Source organism: Calypte anna, chromosome 4A (assembly GCF_003957555.1).
Source record: "Calypte anna isolate BGI_N300 chromosome 4A, bCalAnn1_v1.p, whole genome shotgun sequence".
Taxonomy (NCBI): Eukaryota; Metazoa; Chordata; class Aves; order Apodiformes; family Trochilidae; genus Calypte; species Calypte anna.
Window position 1 is genome coordinate 42,787,119 of NC_044248.1, and position 15,528 is coordinate 42,802,646.

The 15,528-nt window shown below is 39.8% G+C and overlaps 1 protein-coding gene across 1 annotated transcript in view; it reads left to right on the forward strand.

Annotated features, from left to right (window-relative positions):
- The first annotated feature begins 2,974 nt into the window (after positions 1-2,974).
- Positions 2,975-15,528, forward strand: part of CENPE (centromere protein E) — a 33,415-nt gene continuing 20,861 nt past the window's right edge. Inside the window, exons 1-21 of the mRNA XM_030449951.1 lie at positions 2,975-3,030; positions 3,332-3,423; positions 4,235-4,324; positions 4,402-4,520; positions 5,515-5,634; positions 6,534-6,615; positions 6,790-6,857; positions 6,933-7,004; positions 8,156-8,207; positions 9,008-9,095; positions 9,280-9,406; positions 10,115-10,234; positions 10,690-10,848; positions 11,215-11,359; positions 12,243-12,337; positions 12,641-12,697; positions 12,779-12,946; positions 13,712-13,786; positions 14,027-14,149; positions 14,478-14,612; positions 15,216-15,393. Coding sequence (XP_030305811.1) covers positions 2,975-3,030; positions 3,332-3,423; positions 4,235-4,324; positions 4,402-4,520; positions 5,515-5,634; positions 6,534-6,615; positions 6,790-6,857; positions 6,933-7,004; positions 8,156-8,207; positions 9,008-9,095; positions 9,280-9,406; positions 10,115-10,234; positions 10,690-10,848; positions 11,215-11,359; positions 12,243-12,337; positions 12,641-12,697; positions 12,779-12,946; positions 13,712-13,786; positions 14,027-14,149; positions 14,478-14,612; positions 15,216-15,393 — 2,221 coding nt within the window. The remainder of the gene's footprint in view (positions 3,031-3,331; positions 3,424-4,234; positions 4,325-4,401; positions 4,521-5,514; positions 5,635-6,533; positions 6,616-6,789; positions 6,858-6,932; positions 7,005-8,155; positions 8,208-9,007; positions 9,096-9,279; positions 9,407-10,114; positions 10,235-10,689; positions 10,849-11,214; positions 11,360-12,242; positions 12,338-12,640; positions 12,698-12,778; positions 12,947-13,711; positions 13,787-14,026; positions 14,150-14,477; positions 14,613-15,215; positions 15,394-15,528) is intronic.

Genomic DNA, 15,528 nt, shown 5'->3' on the forward strand with positions numbered 1-15,528 from the left:
CCTTCTTGCCTGCTCCTGGGGCTCCTCGAGCTGTGGGCTTCTCCATGCTCACTGAGGAGTGAGAGCTCTCTCTGTGGGTGTCAGCTGCTCTCTTATTGGCCCCCTGCTCCTGCACATGCTCAGGAGGGAGGCCAGACACAGGTGAACCCACACCCACTCATCAATAACTCAGGGCACCTGGTCCTATCTCACTACATTTCCCCCCCTTTTTTTTTTTTTTTTTTTTTTTTTTTCACAGACATTTACATAGACATTTACATATTTACATAGCACGATTTTTTATACACAAGAATACACTTACAGGATTTTTCTTCGGGCCCCGCGGGACACTCAACTAAGAGCATCGAGGAGGCGCCGAGAGGTTAGAGAATTTTTACACAAAAATATAACTTACAAGATTTAAACATATAACTTACATATAACATATAACTTATTTTACATATATTTTTAGGGAGAATTCTCAACCCTTACACGTATTTTGGGGAGAATTCTCAACCTTCTTTCTTTCAACCTTCTTTCTTTAAGGGGAATTAAGCATACCCATATATTCGCTCGATATCAGCCCCTTTCTGGCAAAGTCTCCGCAAGTTGACTGAGCACTCTTCACAAAGTCTCTGCAAATTGTCCCAGGCACTTGCCCTCTATTCCGGGGTTTCTTTCCTCATGGGCCTCGGGATTTAACCCTTCCTCATGGGATTTCCCTCTGCTCAAGGGCTTAGCCTAGGCATATTTCACAAAGTCTCTGCAAGTTGCACCAGGCACTTTTCACAGAGTCTCTGCAAGTTGTTCTTCTAGTTATTATTCTCCCTCCTGTATCTGCTCTTCTGGCTTGGTTTCCCTCTGTTCCGGGGTTTCTTTCCTCATGGGCCTCGGGATTTAACCCTTCCTCATGGGATTTTCCCCTCTGCTCTGGGGTTTCCTGTCCAGAGAGCTTGTTGATCATACCTTACAGGGAGAACGTTCTTGCAGTTTCTGTGCCAGCTAGGTTTTCTGCAGGCTGCCCGCATTCTCCACCAGATGAAGCGGAAGGAGCCCTTCTTGCTCCTAGGGCTGATCCTGAGGCCTCGGGGTTTAGCCCATTCCTGGACGATGTCCTAGGGCTGTTCCTGTGGCCTCGGGATCTACCCCTTCTTGCCTGCTCCTGGGGCTCCTCGAGCTGTGGGCTTCTCCATGCTCACTGAGGAGTGAGAGCTCTCTCTGTGGGTGTCAGCTGCTCTCTTATTGGCCCCCTGCTCCTGCACATGCTCAGGAGGGAGGCCAGACACAGGTGAACCCACACCCACTCATCAATAACTCAGGGCACCTGGTCCTATCTCACTACAGAGTATATTATATATTCAACAAGTTTGCTAAAGATACAAAACTGGGACAGGTGCTGACACTCCAGAGGGCTGTGCTGCCATCCAGCATGACCTGGGCAGGCTGGAGAGCTGGGCAGAGAAGAACCCAGAGAATCTTGTTGAGGTTCAATGAAGCAAATGGAAGGTTCTGCACGTGAGGAGGAAGAACCCCAAGCACCAATACAGGTTGGGGCTGGACCTGCTGCAAAGCAGTTCTAAGAATGATCTGGGAGTCCTGATAGTAAATTATCCATGACCCAGCAGTGTGCCAGGAAGGCCAATGGAATCCTGAGTTGAATAAAGAAGAGTTTGGCCAGTAGGTAGAGCGAGGTCCTTCTTCCCTTCTGCTCTGCCCCGCTGAAGTCACAGCTGGAATCCTGCATCCAGTGCTGGGATCCGAGTTCAAGAGTCAGGGAACTGCTAAAGAAAATCCAGAGGAGGGTTATGAAGATGGTGGGGGGATTGGAGCATCTCTCTGATGAGGAAAGGCTGGGAGAGCTGAGACTCTTCAGCCTGGAGAAGAGAAGGCTGAGAGGAGACCTTGTCAGTGTCTCCCAGTATCTGAAGGATGGATAGAGCTGGACTCTTCTCAGGTAGTTCCCAGTGACAGGATGAGGGGCAGCAGGCACAGGCTGGCACATAGCAAGTTCCATTTAAACACGAGAAAAACCTTTCCAATGAGGGTCCCCAAGCCCTGGCACAGCGGGGTTGTGGGGTCCCCTTCTCTGGAGATACAGCGTGCCCGATGCAGCCCCGTGTGTGTGTCCTGGGGGATCCTGATTCAGAGGGAGAGATTATCTCTAGAGGTCCCTTCCAACTCCAACAGCTCTGTGATTCTGGGAACCACGTACCGACCATCCGCCAAACCTTCCCGCTGTTTTTCTAACCCGCATTTCAATACGGGTATGAATTTCAATTCATCAAACCGCGTAATTCCCTAACAGTGTCACTTTCCTGCGTGACAGCGGAATGTTGCCATTCAATGACAACAAGACAACAATGATAACAAGACAAGAGGGCAGGGTCTCAAGTTGTGCCAGGGGAGGTTTAGGTTGGACATTAGAAAGAATTTCTTTACGGAGAGAGTGATCCGGCATTGGAATGGGCTGCCCAGGGAAGTAGTGGATTCTCCGTGTCTGGAGCTGTTTCAAAAGAGACTGGATGTGGCACTGAGTGCCATGGGCTGGGAACTGCAACGGTGGTAAAAGGGTTGGACTCGATGATCTCTGAGGTCCCTTCCAACCCATGATTCTATGATTCTATGAATAGCTTACTCCTTAGGCTACTGGTCGAATGAATCACCATAATATCTCCGACCGCCCTTCTCCCGCGGCGGTTCGCTGTCGTCATGACGACCACCATCGCAGGAGTCTCGATAGGCGGGGGTTTGTCGCGACACAGCTCGAGACCTCTTGAGCCACCGCTCCCTCCCTCTTTCCCCCCTCCCCCCCCCGGCAGCTCTTGGCGAGTGGTACGCTCCGCAGTGACGTCTGCCGGGCGCCAGCCAATAGGAAGCGTCCTGGGAAGAAGTTTAAACTCCGGTGGCGGTTGGGCGGCTGCCTCAGTCTCCGCCGTGCGGGAGGGCAGCGAGTGGTGTCCCTGAGGCTGGTACCGGGCGCTCTGCGGCCGCGGGGATGGCGGATGAGGGAGCCGTGACGGTTTGCGTGCGGGTGCGGCCGCTCATCGCCAGGTGAGGCTCCGGCCCAACGGGAGGGGCTTCACCCGGGCCTCACCGCCTGAGTTCGGGGCCTTTCGGTTCTCTGGGTGTTGCTCTCCCTCCCCCTCATCTTCAGCTCCACTCCCCTCACGGAATTCCCTCCCAGCGGGTGCGGGAGGCGGTGGTGTTAATGCGGGGTCTGTCCCCGTGGAGTAAGGAGAGAGGCAGAACAAAGAGGTCTGACGAGTCTGAGGGAGGGACGTGCTCGTAGTAAGGGAGTAAAGAGGAGCAGAGGCCTAACCTAGGAAAGGTAACCGGTTATCTCTTCCTCTAGGGAAAGTGCTCTAGAAGATAAAGTGTCACTCTACTGGAAAAGTGAAAATAACACCATTTCCGAAGTGAACGGTACAAAAGTATTCAGTTATGGTAAGAATATGAAAGCAATTATTTTTACATTGTGGTTCATGACTGTACTGCTTGCATATATGCTAATATCAGTTCCAGACTGGAGTAGGGCTTGTTCGGTGCATTTAGAGAGAAGGGGGTGGAGGAAGTGGATTCTCCATCCCTGGAGATATTTAAAAAGAGACTGGATGTGGCACTCAGTGCCATGGTCTAGCAACCGCAACGGTGGTTCAAGGGTTGAACTCGATGATCTCTGAGGTCCCTTCCAACCCAGCCAATTCTATGATTCTATGAAGACAAAAACACTCAGTTCCAAGTGTGGATGTGGGAGGCTGCTCACTGTGAATCTCTTCCTACTGATCTGCTCCATAGCTAACATGAATGAGATACTGCAAAGTAGTAGGACACAACAAAGATTTTTGCCAAATTATAGACTCAATAAAACCATGGGAGCTGGGAGTTCACTCCAAGTTGGGAGTTCAATAAGCAGCTTGTCTTGTCAGGCTTACAATCCTTACAGATAAACTACCCATAACTGTTTTTATGATTAAATGGGATTACGATTTAACTGTGTCCATTTTTAGTTTTTGTTTTGTTTTTTTTTCAATCTGTTGTGTCTTCATTGTGTCTGAATTCAGTTTGGGTTTTTTTCTTATCTAAAAGAAAGGAAGCCTGCCTTATTAGTGTCACAACTACATTTTATCTTCTAATTTAAATTATCCTACAGTCTGCTGCCCGTTTATTGGGTTTGTAGTCAGCAGTACTGAATCAGATGACTGCTTGTTTTTCACTTGCCATATGTGGATTTCTGTGTTGTTTTTTTTTTTTTAAGATCGTGTCTTTCACTCAAGTGACAACACTCAGCAGTTATATGAGGGTGTAGCTGTTCCAATTATAGAGTCAGCTGTGCAAGGCTATAATGGTAAGTTAAAAACTGTATTTGAATCCTATTTATAGTGTATTTCATAAATAAGTAGTAAAATTTAACCATCTTTCTAGGCACCATTTTTGCTTATGGACAGACTGCTTCAGGCAAGACATACACAATGATGGGAAATGAGGATTGTGTGGGCATTATTCCTAAGGCAGTTGAACATATTTTCAAGGTTATTTGTGAGGTAAGCAATTCCATAAAAACAAAGTGACTGGAAGGACTATTAATATTTTTAAGTGTTACATTAAAATTACTTTTCTTGTCAAGGTCCTTATGAAAGAAATTCATTTCTATTGGGCCACGTGTTGCAGCTTCTTTGCCATCTTTGCAAAGATGAGTGGTTAAAAAAAAAAAGTAATGGAACTCTGTTAGTTGGAATCAAATAGGAACAAAACTGAGAGGTGATTGTTAAATTTGCAAATACACAAGACCTTGATGACAAATATAATAGACACTAACTAACAGGGTACATAAAGTACTGTGAAGCTATGTGGGTTTTATTCTGCTATTTTAACACTTTAAAAAATCAACAGTATTAAGACTTGTTTAGTGGGAAGAATGACACTAAGTTTACTTATTTCAGGCTTTCAAAAGACTCTTAGGCTTATTGCTTAGAGCTAATATGAAGTAAGGAGCAGGTGTAACCATTTAGAAATTATTTCCAAATCACCTGCAGGGCACCTGCTTAGCCTTAAGGCTGATGAGTAATTATAAGCAGCTGCATGAAATGGTCTCTGCTCTTTTGAGAATGTCTGCAGTACTCTGAGGGCTATAAAAGTAACTAAAGGCAAGAAAGCTTTCCAGTGATGCTGTTGTCCCTGGGTCCATTCTGTATCCTATCCTTACCCCCACATTCTCTACTAGGGAGGCAGGGGAAGAAGCAGCAGCAAAGTAAATCTAAGCAAGCAGAGAGAGAAGATTAGGTACATAGAAAGGAAAGAGCCTGAGCAGGAGGAAATTAGATGTGGGAAGGTAATTAAATGCTAAAAGTGATGTCATTAATGCAGCTGGAAAGAGCTAATGGGAAGGTGGTTATTGGTAGATGCTAATGTATAAGGAGTATGGAGAGAATAAATCTCTGGAACAAAATGCAAATATAAACCTTTGAATTCAGAATAATTGCATTTAAAGGTATTCATTGGTTAGCCTGTACCTTTTTTTTTTTCTTTGCATATTAGATTCCAGAAAGGGAATTCCTGCTGAGGGTTTCTTACATGGAAATCTACAATGAAACCATTACAGATTTGCTTTGTGACATCAGGAAAAAGAAGCCTCTGGGAATTCGGGAGGATGTTAATGTAAGTGGGTGTTGGATAACCTAAGTATTGTAGCTCCTTGGAGTAAAAGAAGAGGTCAAAACCTTCAAAGGCATCAAGTTGAGAACTTTTCTGTGTCAAACTGTGTAATTGTAATATTTGGAGCTGGCAGTAGGGCACTTGATGTAGTGGAGTAGCAACCATGAAAGTTGTGCTTAGTGTTTCTAGTTTATAAATACTTGTAAATGTGCCCTTTTTCCCCTAAATTTTCCAGGATAGTGTGTTTTATTTGACACTGGTTGCTTGGGAGTTATCCAGCTAGTAAAACTTGTACAAACATAATACTAAGCCTCCAGCTTCATGTGTTACAAGTCTTCAACAGATAGTTATTTTAATACAATCTTCAAAGTCGATGCACTTTTCTTCTGAAGTGGTAAAATAACCATCAGACTAGGATTCTTACGTAAGATTAAGATGATCAATAGGGAAAAATAAATGTCTTTTCATGACATCTTCAGTTTCTTGATATCAAGTTCTGTAGCACATAATAAAAACTGGTGGTTTATTTTTAATTTCAGGGCCCTAAATGATCAAAATGCTTTTGGAACTTGCTTTTGGACTTTGCAGTTGTATGATCATGGTCTTGTAACATCCTGACTGAAATCTATAGTTCTATATCTATAGAAGGGCATTTCCCCTAGTAGTTACATTTTTGGGAAACTTTCTAGATCTTTCTTTGATTCTTGTGCCATTAGATTGCAGTTCTGATAAAGGTATAAATTTATCACTCCTTGTGTTCAGAGTAAAACCACGTTTGATTAATGTTACTTCCTTTTAAGAAGGAAACAAACTGGAATAAATACCATAATAATTGCTGGTGATGTTAATGTATTGAAGTGAGCTTGTGTTCAGTAAAACTTATTGCTCCTTTTGTTCTTAAGAGGAATACATATGTGGAAGATCTGATTGAAGAGGTGGTGGTTTCCCCTGAACAAGTTATGAAATGGATCAGAAAAGGAGAAAGTAAGTTGTTCAGCCAATGTCAGTTGGTACCTTAGAAACACACTGAATCTGGTACAGGTTGCATCATGTGGTCTCAGAGTATATGAAACCAGTGTTTTTCAACTTGTGCTTTTTGCCTGTTATTTCTAGTTTGTCAGAGCCTAAGCACAAGTATTTTAATACTTCTTTTGACAGAAAATCGCCACTATGGAGAGACAAAAATGAATGAACACAGCAGCCGTTCTCACACCATCTTCAGAATGGTAAAAACTGGTTCACTATTAGGGGGGTTTTTATTATTTTCCAAGTGGCAAAAACTTTATTGCACCTTCTTCTAGATCATTGAAAGCAGAGAAAGGAGTGACCCTGCAAATGCAAACTGTGATGGAGCAGTGATGGTATCCCACCTGGTAAGCTGTACTCCAAGAAGTTTTTTAATAGGCATTTAAGTAGAGAATTTATTGTCACTGTTTGTTTGAAAAAAGAATTTTATTTTACAATGACTTTACTTAGCATTGCTTTAGTGAGTTACTTTGTGTTCAGAGTAAAAACATGTTGGGTACATGAAATACCCAGGGGTATTGCTGATCTCCAGGTTTTTGAAGCCTTCTCTATAAAGCCTTTCCTTGTCTCTCAGAAAAGAATCCAAATCAACTGAAGGAATGAAATCAGTGTGAAAGCATTTGAGCTTGCTAAAATCATGAGCACTCATTCAGAAGTGGGAATAGCACGGAACCAATCCCATGCACTGGGGAAAGAGCCTTCTATTCTGACTTTGTGTGAAAAAGCTCTGGGCTCTGAATGTAAACACCACTCGTGCAGTATCAGTGCAAATTGCTGCCTCCTTTTTTTTTTTTCACCATAGCTTACAAGTCCTTATCTTCTCATACCCCACCATATCTCTGTTTTGACTGACTTTGTAGTAACCTCAACTAATAGGAGGGGAAAGGATTTTTGGCCTTTTTGGTCTGTGGTTACTTGGTGGAGCTTGTACAAGATTTTGCCATTCTGAAACAGAAATCAATTAAAGCAAGGGCTGTTTGCTCAAGTGTTATTGCAGGATGCACACACTTCTAGTTGACTTTGATTGGATTGAGTGAGGCTTTTCCTCTGGTATTTGATTTTTTTCTTATCCCCACAAGGAGAGACATACAGGTGTTTCAGGACAGGGTGCTGGAAAATCTTATCTAGTCTCATTACCATGAAAGATTGGACCAGATGATCTGTGATTCTATGAAGTTTCATACAGCTTAAATATGTAGCTTACACTCCTGTATTGAGCAGTTGTGCTTTTTAGTACTGAGGGGGGAGAATTATTGTCTTAATTTGAACTGTTGTTTATTAATGGAGTTCATACAGACTTATTCTATGTGCTTATGTATTTTGAAATTATTAGTTGCTGCGTTTGTAGTAGCTATGGGTTTCTTCCACTAATGACAGACCTTTTGCTTTTTTCTAAGTCTAACTTTGGTTTATTAAATTCTTAGAGATCTAGAATTAAGAGGATCTAAGCCTAAACTGCCTCAGAACTAACTTGTGGAAATCTTTAATGAATTTACAGAACTTGGTAGATCTGGCAGGCAGTGAAAGAGCTAGTCAAACAGGATCTGAAGGTGAGTGTCAAATGGTCATTAGGAGAGCCTTTACTTCTGTTTTAATGAACTCTTATGCAAGACCATGATAGAAAGGAAATTATTTGATCTAGGTGATATGTTATTTATTGTTGATAAGTAATCTCCCTTCCCCTTGGTAGGGTGGGATCTGCTCAGGAAAATACTAAAAATGCTGTGAAGTGCAAACAATTGGATGGTAATATGGCTTCTCTAGAATAGCAGGTCCAGCAGCAGTCATGCACTGAACTAACAGAATGGAGATGAATCACTAAAGATTCACCTGTAGTAAAGAAATCATTAGAAGCTTGTAGGGACTTGTATTCCCTCTTTTACACTTATGGCTCCTTAGCCAAGAGGCAGCTTGATTGTTTTATGCAGCACAGAGCTGCACACAAATGCCTGGATCCTAAAAAGTGATCTGAGGAACACAAGTTACTATTCTCTTTTACAAAAGTTACATCTAAGGCTGGTTTGGTATAATTACACATGGAAATAGACATTTGCAAAATGTAAATGGAATAAAATTAAAGGTTTTGTGGCCCCAACTAATTATTATGTAATGATTACTAATGTTGATTTGTGGTAAATTATTATGTTGTGTTGAAGCATTTTGGCTATTATTATAGAGGATATGATCCTGGGTGCTGATGTGTCATAGGGCATTGTGGCACTTGAGATTTAACTCTTGAATAATCCCTCTAAGCATAACATAGCACAAAAATATAATAGGTTGAACGTGTCTTAATGTTGGTTTAAATCTAAAAAGCAAATACTTGATTTGAATTGTGTGTGATACCCAGGTGTCCGACTGAAAGAAGGCTGCAATATCAATAGGAGCCTGTTCATTCTGGGTCAAGTTATCAAAAAACTTTGTGATGACCCTTCTGGGTAAGCACTTCTGTTTGTACACCTGTTTAGAGAGAAGTCAATAATAAACTGAGAAATTAAAGTCCTTTATAATCTTATTTTATGTACATAACTATTCCAAATAACATATAGCCACTGGAAAATATTTACTCTAATTTTTCAATACAAAAACATCAATTCCTTTTTCTTCCCTCCTTTTCATCAGGTTTATAAATTACAGAGACAGCAAACTGACTCGAATTCTGCAGAACTCCCTTGGAGGAAATGCCAAGACAGTTATTATTTGCACGGTTACTCCTGTTTCTTTTGATGAGACACTCAGTACTCTTCAGGTAAGGCTTCTCACCTGTTTTCAAGCATTATTCTGATTCAAGTCTTTGTAGACAGATTGTAGGGGTGAAAAATGTAATTTGCTGGATCTGCATTCACTTTAATCTTCAAAGGATCCTGTGAGGACTCAGAACTCAAAATATTTGTCCACAGCATCTTTTCCCAGTTGTCATCTTGTATTGGGTTGTCTAACTGGAGCTTTCTGGTAGTTGGAACAAAGCTCTCACCTTCCAGGCAATACGTAACCTCTGCTTTTTTATTTGTCTTTTCCAAACACAGTTAGAAATAAAAGTCTTTGCTAACACAAGATGTTAAACAGGTCCTACAGGAAGGGACAGTAGTTGAACTATTAATAAACTGTGTTCTTTAGGTAGGATTGTCTTCCTTTTTGGTGGGTTTGTCTTTATTTTTAGTGGTCCTTTTTGTTATTTAATAGAATGGTATATTTTTGCCTTAATATTATGCTTCACCCTTTAGGTAATATGTGGCAATGAAAATGTACTTTTAAAAAAGTTTAGAATATGTTAAAACAAAGTAAATTAAGTATTTGTCCTTTATATATTTCTAAAAATAAATTTCTTTATATATTGTTCTTCTTAATAAACTGTCCCTTTTAGTTCTGTTGGAAAATGAGTCTTGTGATATATACACAAACAAACACACACATATAAATATATATAACTATTGCTTATAAGAGAATATTCTTCCAGTTTGCCAATACAGCCAAAAGAATGAAGAATACTCCAAAAGTCAATGAGGTACTGGATGATGATGCCCTCCTGAAGAGATACCGCAAGGAAATTCTGGATTTGAAAAAGCAGCTGGAGGAAGTATGGAATGAGCTTACACATCTCTCCTTAGTACAGAGAGCTATTGGGAACCATTCCCTCTTAAACCAGTAGGAGTTAAATCTGGAGGGGGAAGTGAACTGTGTATAGTGATAACTCACTTCTGTAGAAAGAATGGAAATGGAAAAGGTGATGAGAAGCTCTGAACAACAGATAAAATATCTGTGTGAGTTAACAGTGAGATGGCTGAGTGATACAGGTAATTAAAAGTCTTTCAGGTAAATTGCAGACTAAAATGAAAGTTTCATTGTTAAAAACTAAAGAATGCTCTTGCAGACCTAAAAGAGAATGTGTATGTACTTGGTTTGAAATACTGTAAGCATGGTTAGCATAATTGGTTTGTAATCATGTATCTTCTACAAAAGTAGTTTCTACAAAAGTAGTTTCTTTTAAGTTTCTTTTAAGTATCCATTTGATTAATATTCTTTTTCTTGAAGGTGTCTTCAAAGACTCAGATTCATGCAGTGGAAAAAGACCAACTGGCCCAGCTGCTGGAAGAAAAAAATTCTCTCCAAAAGGTGCAGGAAGACAGGATAAGAAACTTAACTGAGTTGCTGGTGACCTCTGCTTCCTTTTCTTCAAAAAAAAATGCTAAAGTAAGTGTCTGTTTTAGATTGTGTTTGTTAACTGAAATGCTTAGCAAAAGGTTCCATTAAATACATAGGGTTATACTGACAATGAAGAATATGTCTGATAGGCAATTTCACACAGTTTTTCTTATTCTTAAATGGGTATATTTTAAAATAACTTCTGAGTGAGGATCAATTCAGTGTTGCCTTGCAGTGAGCAGACTGCAGAAACTTGAGCTTTCTAACTGTTATGCTTTAGTTTTAATTTGAATAAATCACAAAGCTGTCTGGTTAGCTGCTGGTACTGTTAAGGAACTAGATTAATACAGTATCTATTCTCTATTTAGTGCTTTTGTTGTATGACTTTTTCTGTAAATACATTTTTTTTTAAAGGCCAAGAGAAGAAGAAGAGTTACTTGGGCCCCTGGCAAAATAAACCAGGGAAATGTAAGCTATTTTGAAGACTTTGAAAAAACAAGCCTCACTGAAACAAAAAGAATGAAAATGTCTTTGTCAGAACTGCCAGATGTGGAGGATTGTAAGTATCTTCAGGAAAAAATAAAGGAACTTTGCAAAGTCTCTTGGAAATGAAAAATAATCCTTCTTAATAAATTTAAGTCACAAAAATTACTTTGCTAACAATATGAAAGCTCCATTTACTTGGCACTATACTTAAATTATGTTCTATAAACCCAATTTTGAAAGTTACCTGTAGCCCATATTTTATCTGCTAGCAAAGAATGCTGCCTGGAGAGGAAGTGGTTTCAGCACAATACTGGTAGTTCTTGTGCTGGGAAGAAGGTTCATTTAAAAAGTCAAAGCATGAGTCTTGCTCTCCCAGGTGAAGTAATGTGTAGCAAATTCATGTTGGATTATTTTGTGAGATTATTTGTGGATTATTTTGTTGGATTAATTGTGAGATACTTAGTTTCCCAAAGGAAGTAAGTTTAAAAAAAACCAACCCAAATATCCCTGTGTGTGCTTTACAGGGAAGTTACTTTTGTTTCTCCTAGCATATTAAGCTTTTAATTTGTTAAAATCAAAGGTAAGAGCTGTGATGTAGAAGCCAGGGTCTACACATACTCCTGCCATGCAGCCTACCCAAGTCCCCTTGTTGTCTGTAGATGTAGCTCAAGTTATTCTTCAACACAAATTATCCATCCAAACTATGTCCTCCTCCTAAAAAGGAGGAAGGAGGTGTGTGAAATTCCAAATTCCTCAATGAGAATTAAGACATGATTACTCAAAGGTCAGATTGAATTTCTCTGAACTGAATTTTAAGGCCTTCTTAGATGAGTGAGGGGACAAAGAATGTTGAACTGAAGCTGAGAGTAGTTGGGGAGTATTGTTGCTGAACTCTATCTTCTTGATGTCCAATTAAAAACTATTTTTGCTCTGTATTTTTTTCTACATCTTTTCAGCTGTGCTAGAGACTTCTGAACATGACAACCAATCTCTGATGACTACTGATCAAATTTCAGAGGAGGAGTGGACTGCTGGACCTAACATGAATTGGGTAACAATCTGTTTTGTTTAATACAGTGCCTATACATATATAAGCTTCTCAGTAAGATCAGACCTATTTTTCTGTTAAACACTGATATTCTTCTGTATGTCTGAAGAGTTGTTATAAATAGCTAAAAATAAGTCTCTTGGTCTAAAGTTGTTGGCTGGTTCTGTCTATGGTTTTGTGGTGAATGATCCAGTAAACTTTGGGGGTTAAAACAGGACTAGTCATGAAAAGGCAAACAGCAAGGAATATGATAATAGATTTGCTTGATCTTGTAGATCAGTTTTCTGATAGTGATGCTTTTTCTAGACTCAGAAAGACTTTGAAGAATCTGTGCAGCTCTGTGAAGCATTAGCACTGGAAAAGGTAAAGTCTGTTCTCTGTTTTCTAGAAATAAAAGTGATATTCTCACAGCAACTTCTAAAGTTTCTTGTGCTGCTTCTTCAGGATATTGCTGTAAATGAGGTCAATGTCCTGCAAGCAAACTTGAATAGCCTAGTATTGGAAAATGAGCAGCTGAAATTAGAAATAAATGAAATGAAGGAGAAACTGAAGGAAAAAGCAGAAATTGATGAATTTGAAGCACTGGAGAAACAAACACAAAAAGATCATGAGGTAAGATGCATTGAAATAAACACAGAGATGGAGTTCTTTATGCTGAAATGTTTTCTAGAGTTTATTCAGTGTACATATTCTTGGATATTGATTCACAAGCATGGTGTTACAAACTGTTTGGCAACAGAATGAATAAACCCAGGATTTAATGTGAGTTTACTCAGTTTAATGCTTTTCACCAATATTAAAATTACAGAATGGATTTTCTCTTTACCTACACCTGTGACTATACAGAAGTAATTCTAGATCAGAGCTTATTATAAAGGCTTTCCAATGAAGACAAGAAGGAAAAGTTCTTCAGTTTTAGAAGTGCTTTTCTGTCTTGTCTTGTGCTTCCTTTCAGAGAATGCTGCTCAACATTTTCAGGGCTTGCTTTACCACAATTTTGACACCTTCTAATTCTTGTTAGTGGATAAAATTATATCAAATACTTGCACTGTAAAAGCTGCTTAACATGGCTGGAACTTGAAGTGTTTTATCTGTACACTTTAATTGCTTTGACCATGTTGCTCTTGCTTCTCAGGCTGTTGCAGTTTAAATTCTACTTCAGTGCTAAAAGAGCTTTGCATCTCCTCTCTTCCATTTGGAAGAGTGTGTAGCAACTTGGTCTGTAGCTGTTTAAACAGATGTGTGTGTATATATGGTTTGCCTACTAGTAGAAAGCACATGATAGAACTTGCTTATTTTCATGGTGTTGGCAACTAAAACTACTGGTGTTGGTGCTTTCTAACATTCCCTGCAATTTTGCTTCAATTTGCTCCACAGATACAACTAATGCATGAAATTACCAAGTTAAAGGATCTAGTTTCAAATGCTGAAGTGTACAATGAGGAACTTGAGGTGAGCCTGTCCATGAACTTGTGTCTTATAACATGTATGAAATATGATTGGTTTATCTTGAAATACTGCACCTGCTGAGGATAATCTAGGCATCTGGTTAGTCTTGGCAGCTATAAGGAGGGTTTGTGTTAAATCCATGGACATTTAATATGTACAAAGCAGGATTTTGTTAAATTCTTCCCTGAAAAACCAAACTGAGCACTAGAATCTTCCTTCTCCCTTTTTTCTTCCAACTTTTAGACAGAGATAAACTCCAAATTGGAACAGCTGAAAGAAAAAGAGAACACAATAAAGATGCTACAGAAGCGTGTGGAAGAGTTACAGAAAGCAGGAGGAGAAAAGACAGACACATCTTTTCCAGTGGTAAATTAAAGTTTTTTGCTGGGTTGAGAGAGAGCTGTTGGAGATGGGTTAAATTTGGGTATCACCTTAATTATAATTTAGATTAGCTTCCCTTGCAGATGTTGGTAGAATTTTTTTCCAAAGCTTAATATGCAAGTTACTACATGATCATACAACAGTACTCTGGTGAAGAATAGGTATGGGGAATGCTGCTATGTATCCCATCTCTCAAAAGAGTTCCTTTTAGAGTAAACGTGTCAAGCTTTCAGAGTTTACTTTTTAACCACATTATAACGAATGCTTTTGCTTTATTATGGCTTCATTTTTTATTTCTTTGGGTATCTCTTAGGGAGATTCTGATAAGCTCATTGAGGAAATTCAGCATCTGAGTAAATCCCTCATAGACAGTGAAACCGTAGCCTTGGATGCCAAAAAAGAGTCTGCTTTTCTCAGAAATGAAAATCTGGAGCTGAAGGAAAAAATGGCAAGTATCTGTTGAGCTGTATCATTTATAGCTGTACAAAGTACTGCTAAGGGCCTGTCTGCTCCCAGACTGGTGAAGAATCCACTCTGTAACAAGATGTGATGGAGTATTTGGAGAAAGCTAATGACTCATGTTCCAGTTACTGCTGGTTTTATTATGGAATTCATGGTAAATGAGTCTTCACAAGAGATAAAAGCAAATAAAAGCTTCATCCACAGGAATAGGTGGTTAGTTTTATTTTTACCTCTCACTCATTAGAGCAGTCTTGAGGGAGTTACTAGGACATAAGACTCCCAACATAATTTTAGCAGAGAACAGAAGAGAATGAGAGGTGAACCCAGAAATGGGTTTGGAGCTTTGAGCTTTGCAGGAGGAAAGGCAAAATAGCAGCAGTAATGCCCATGACCTCTAATTAAAGGAATGTTTTCTTGGAGGACTCTGAAAGGAATGCAGTTGTTTAAATTGTGGCTTATTCTGCCATCTTTATCAAGGCCCAAGTTGCTCCAAGTGACACCAGGAAAGGAGACAGATACAATATTTAAATGTTAAGCAAGTAAAGTTTTGTTTTGTGTGTTAATTGTGTGTTGTTTTGTTTTCCTGTAGAATGAACTCTTAACTAATTACAAGCAAATGCAAAAGGATGTTCAACTCTATAAAAGCCAAATAGAAGCAGGAAAAGCCAGCTACAAAAAAATGCAAGCTGACTTGCAGAAAGAGTTGCAGTCTGTGTTTCAAGAAAACACAAGGCTGACTTCACTGATGGAGGGTAAAGTTCCCAAAGGTACTGTGTCAGGGGACTCTTTTTCCATCTCCTTTTTCCCCATAATGGTGGGAGGGATAGGGAAGACTTTGGCTCTTGTTTTCTCAAATACGTGGAGCTTCTGTCAGTATAAAATATGAGAGGACCTGGTATTGC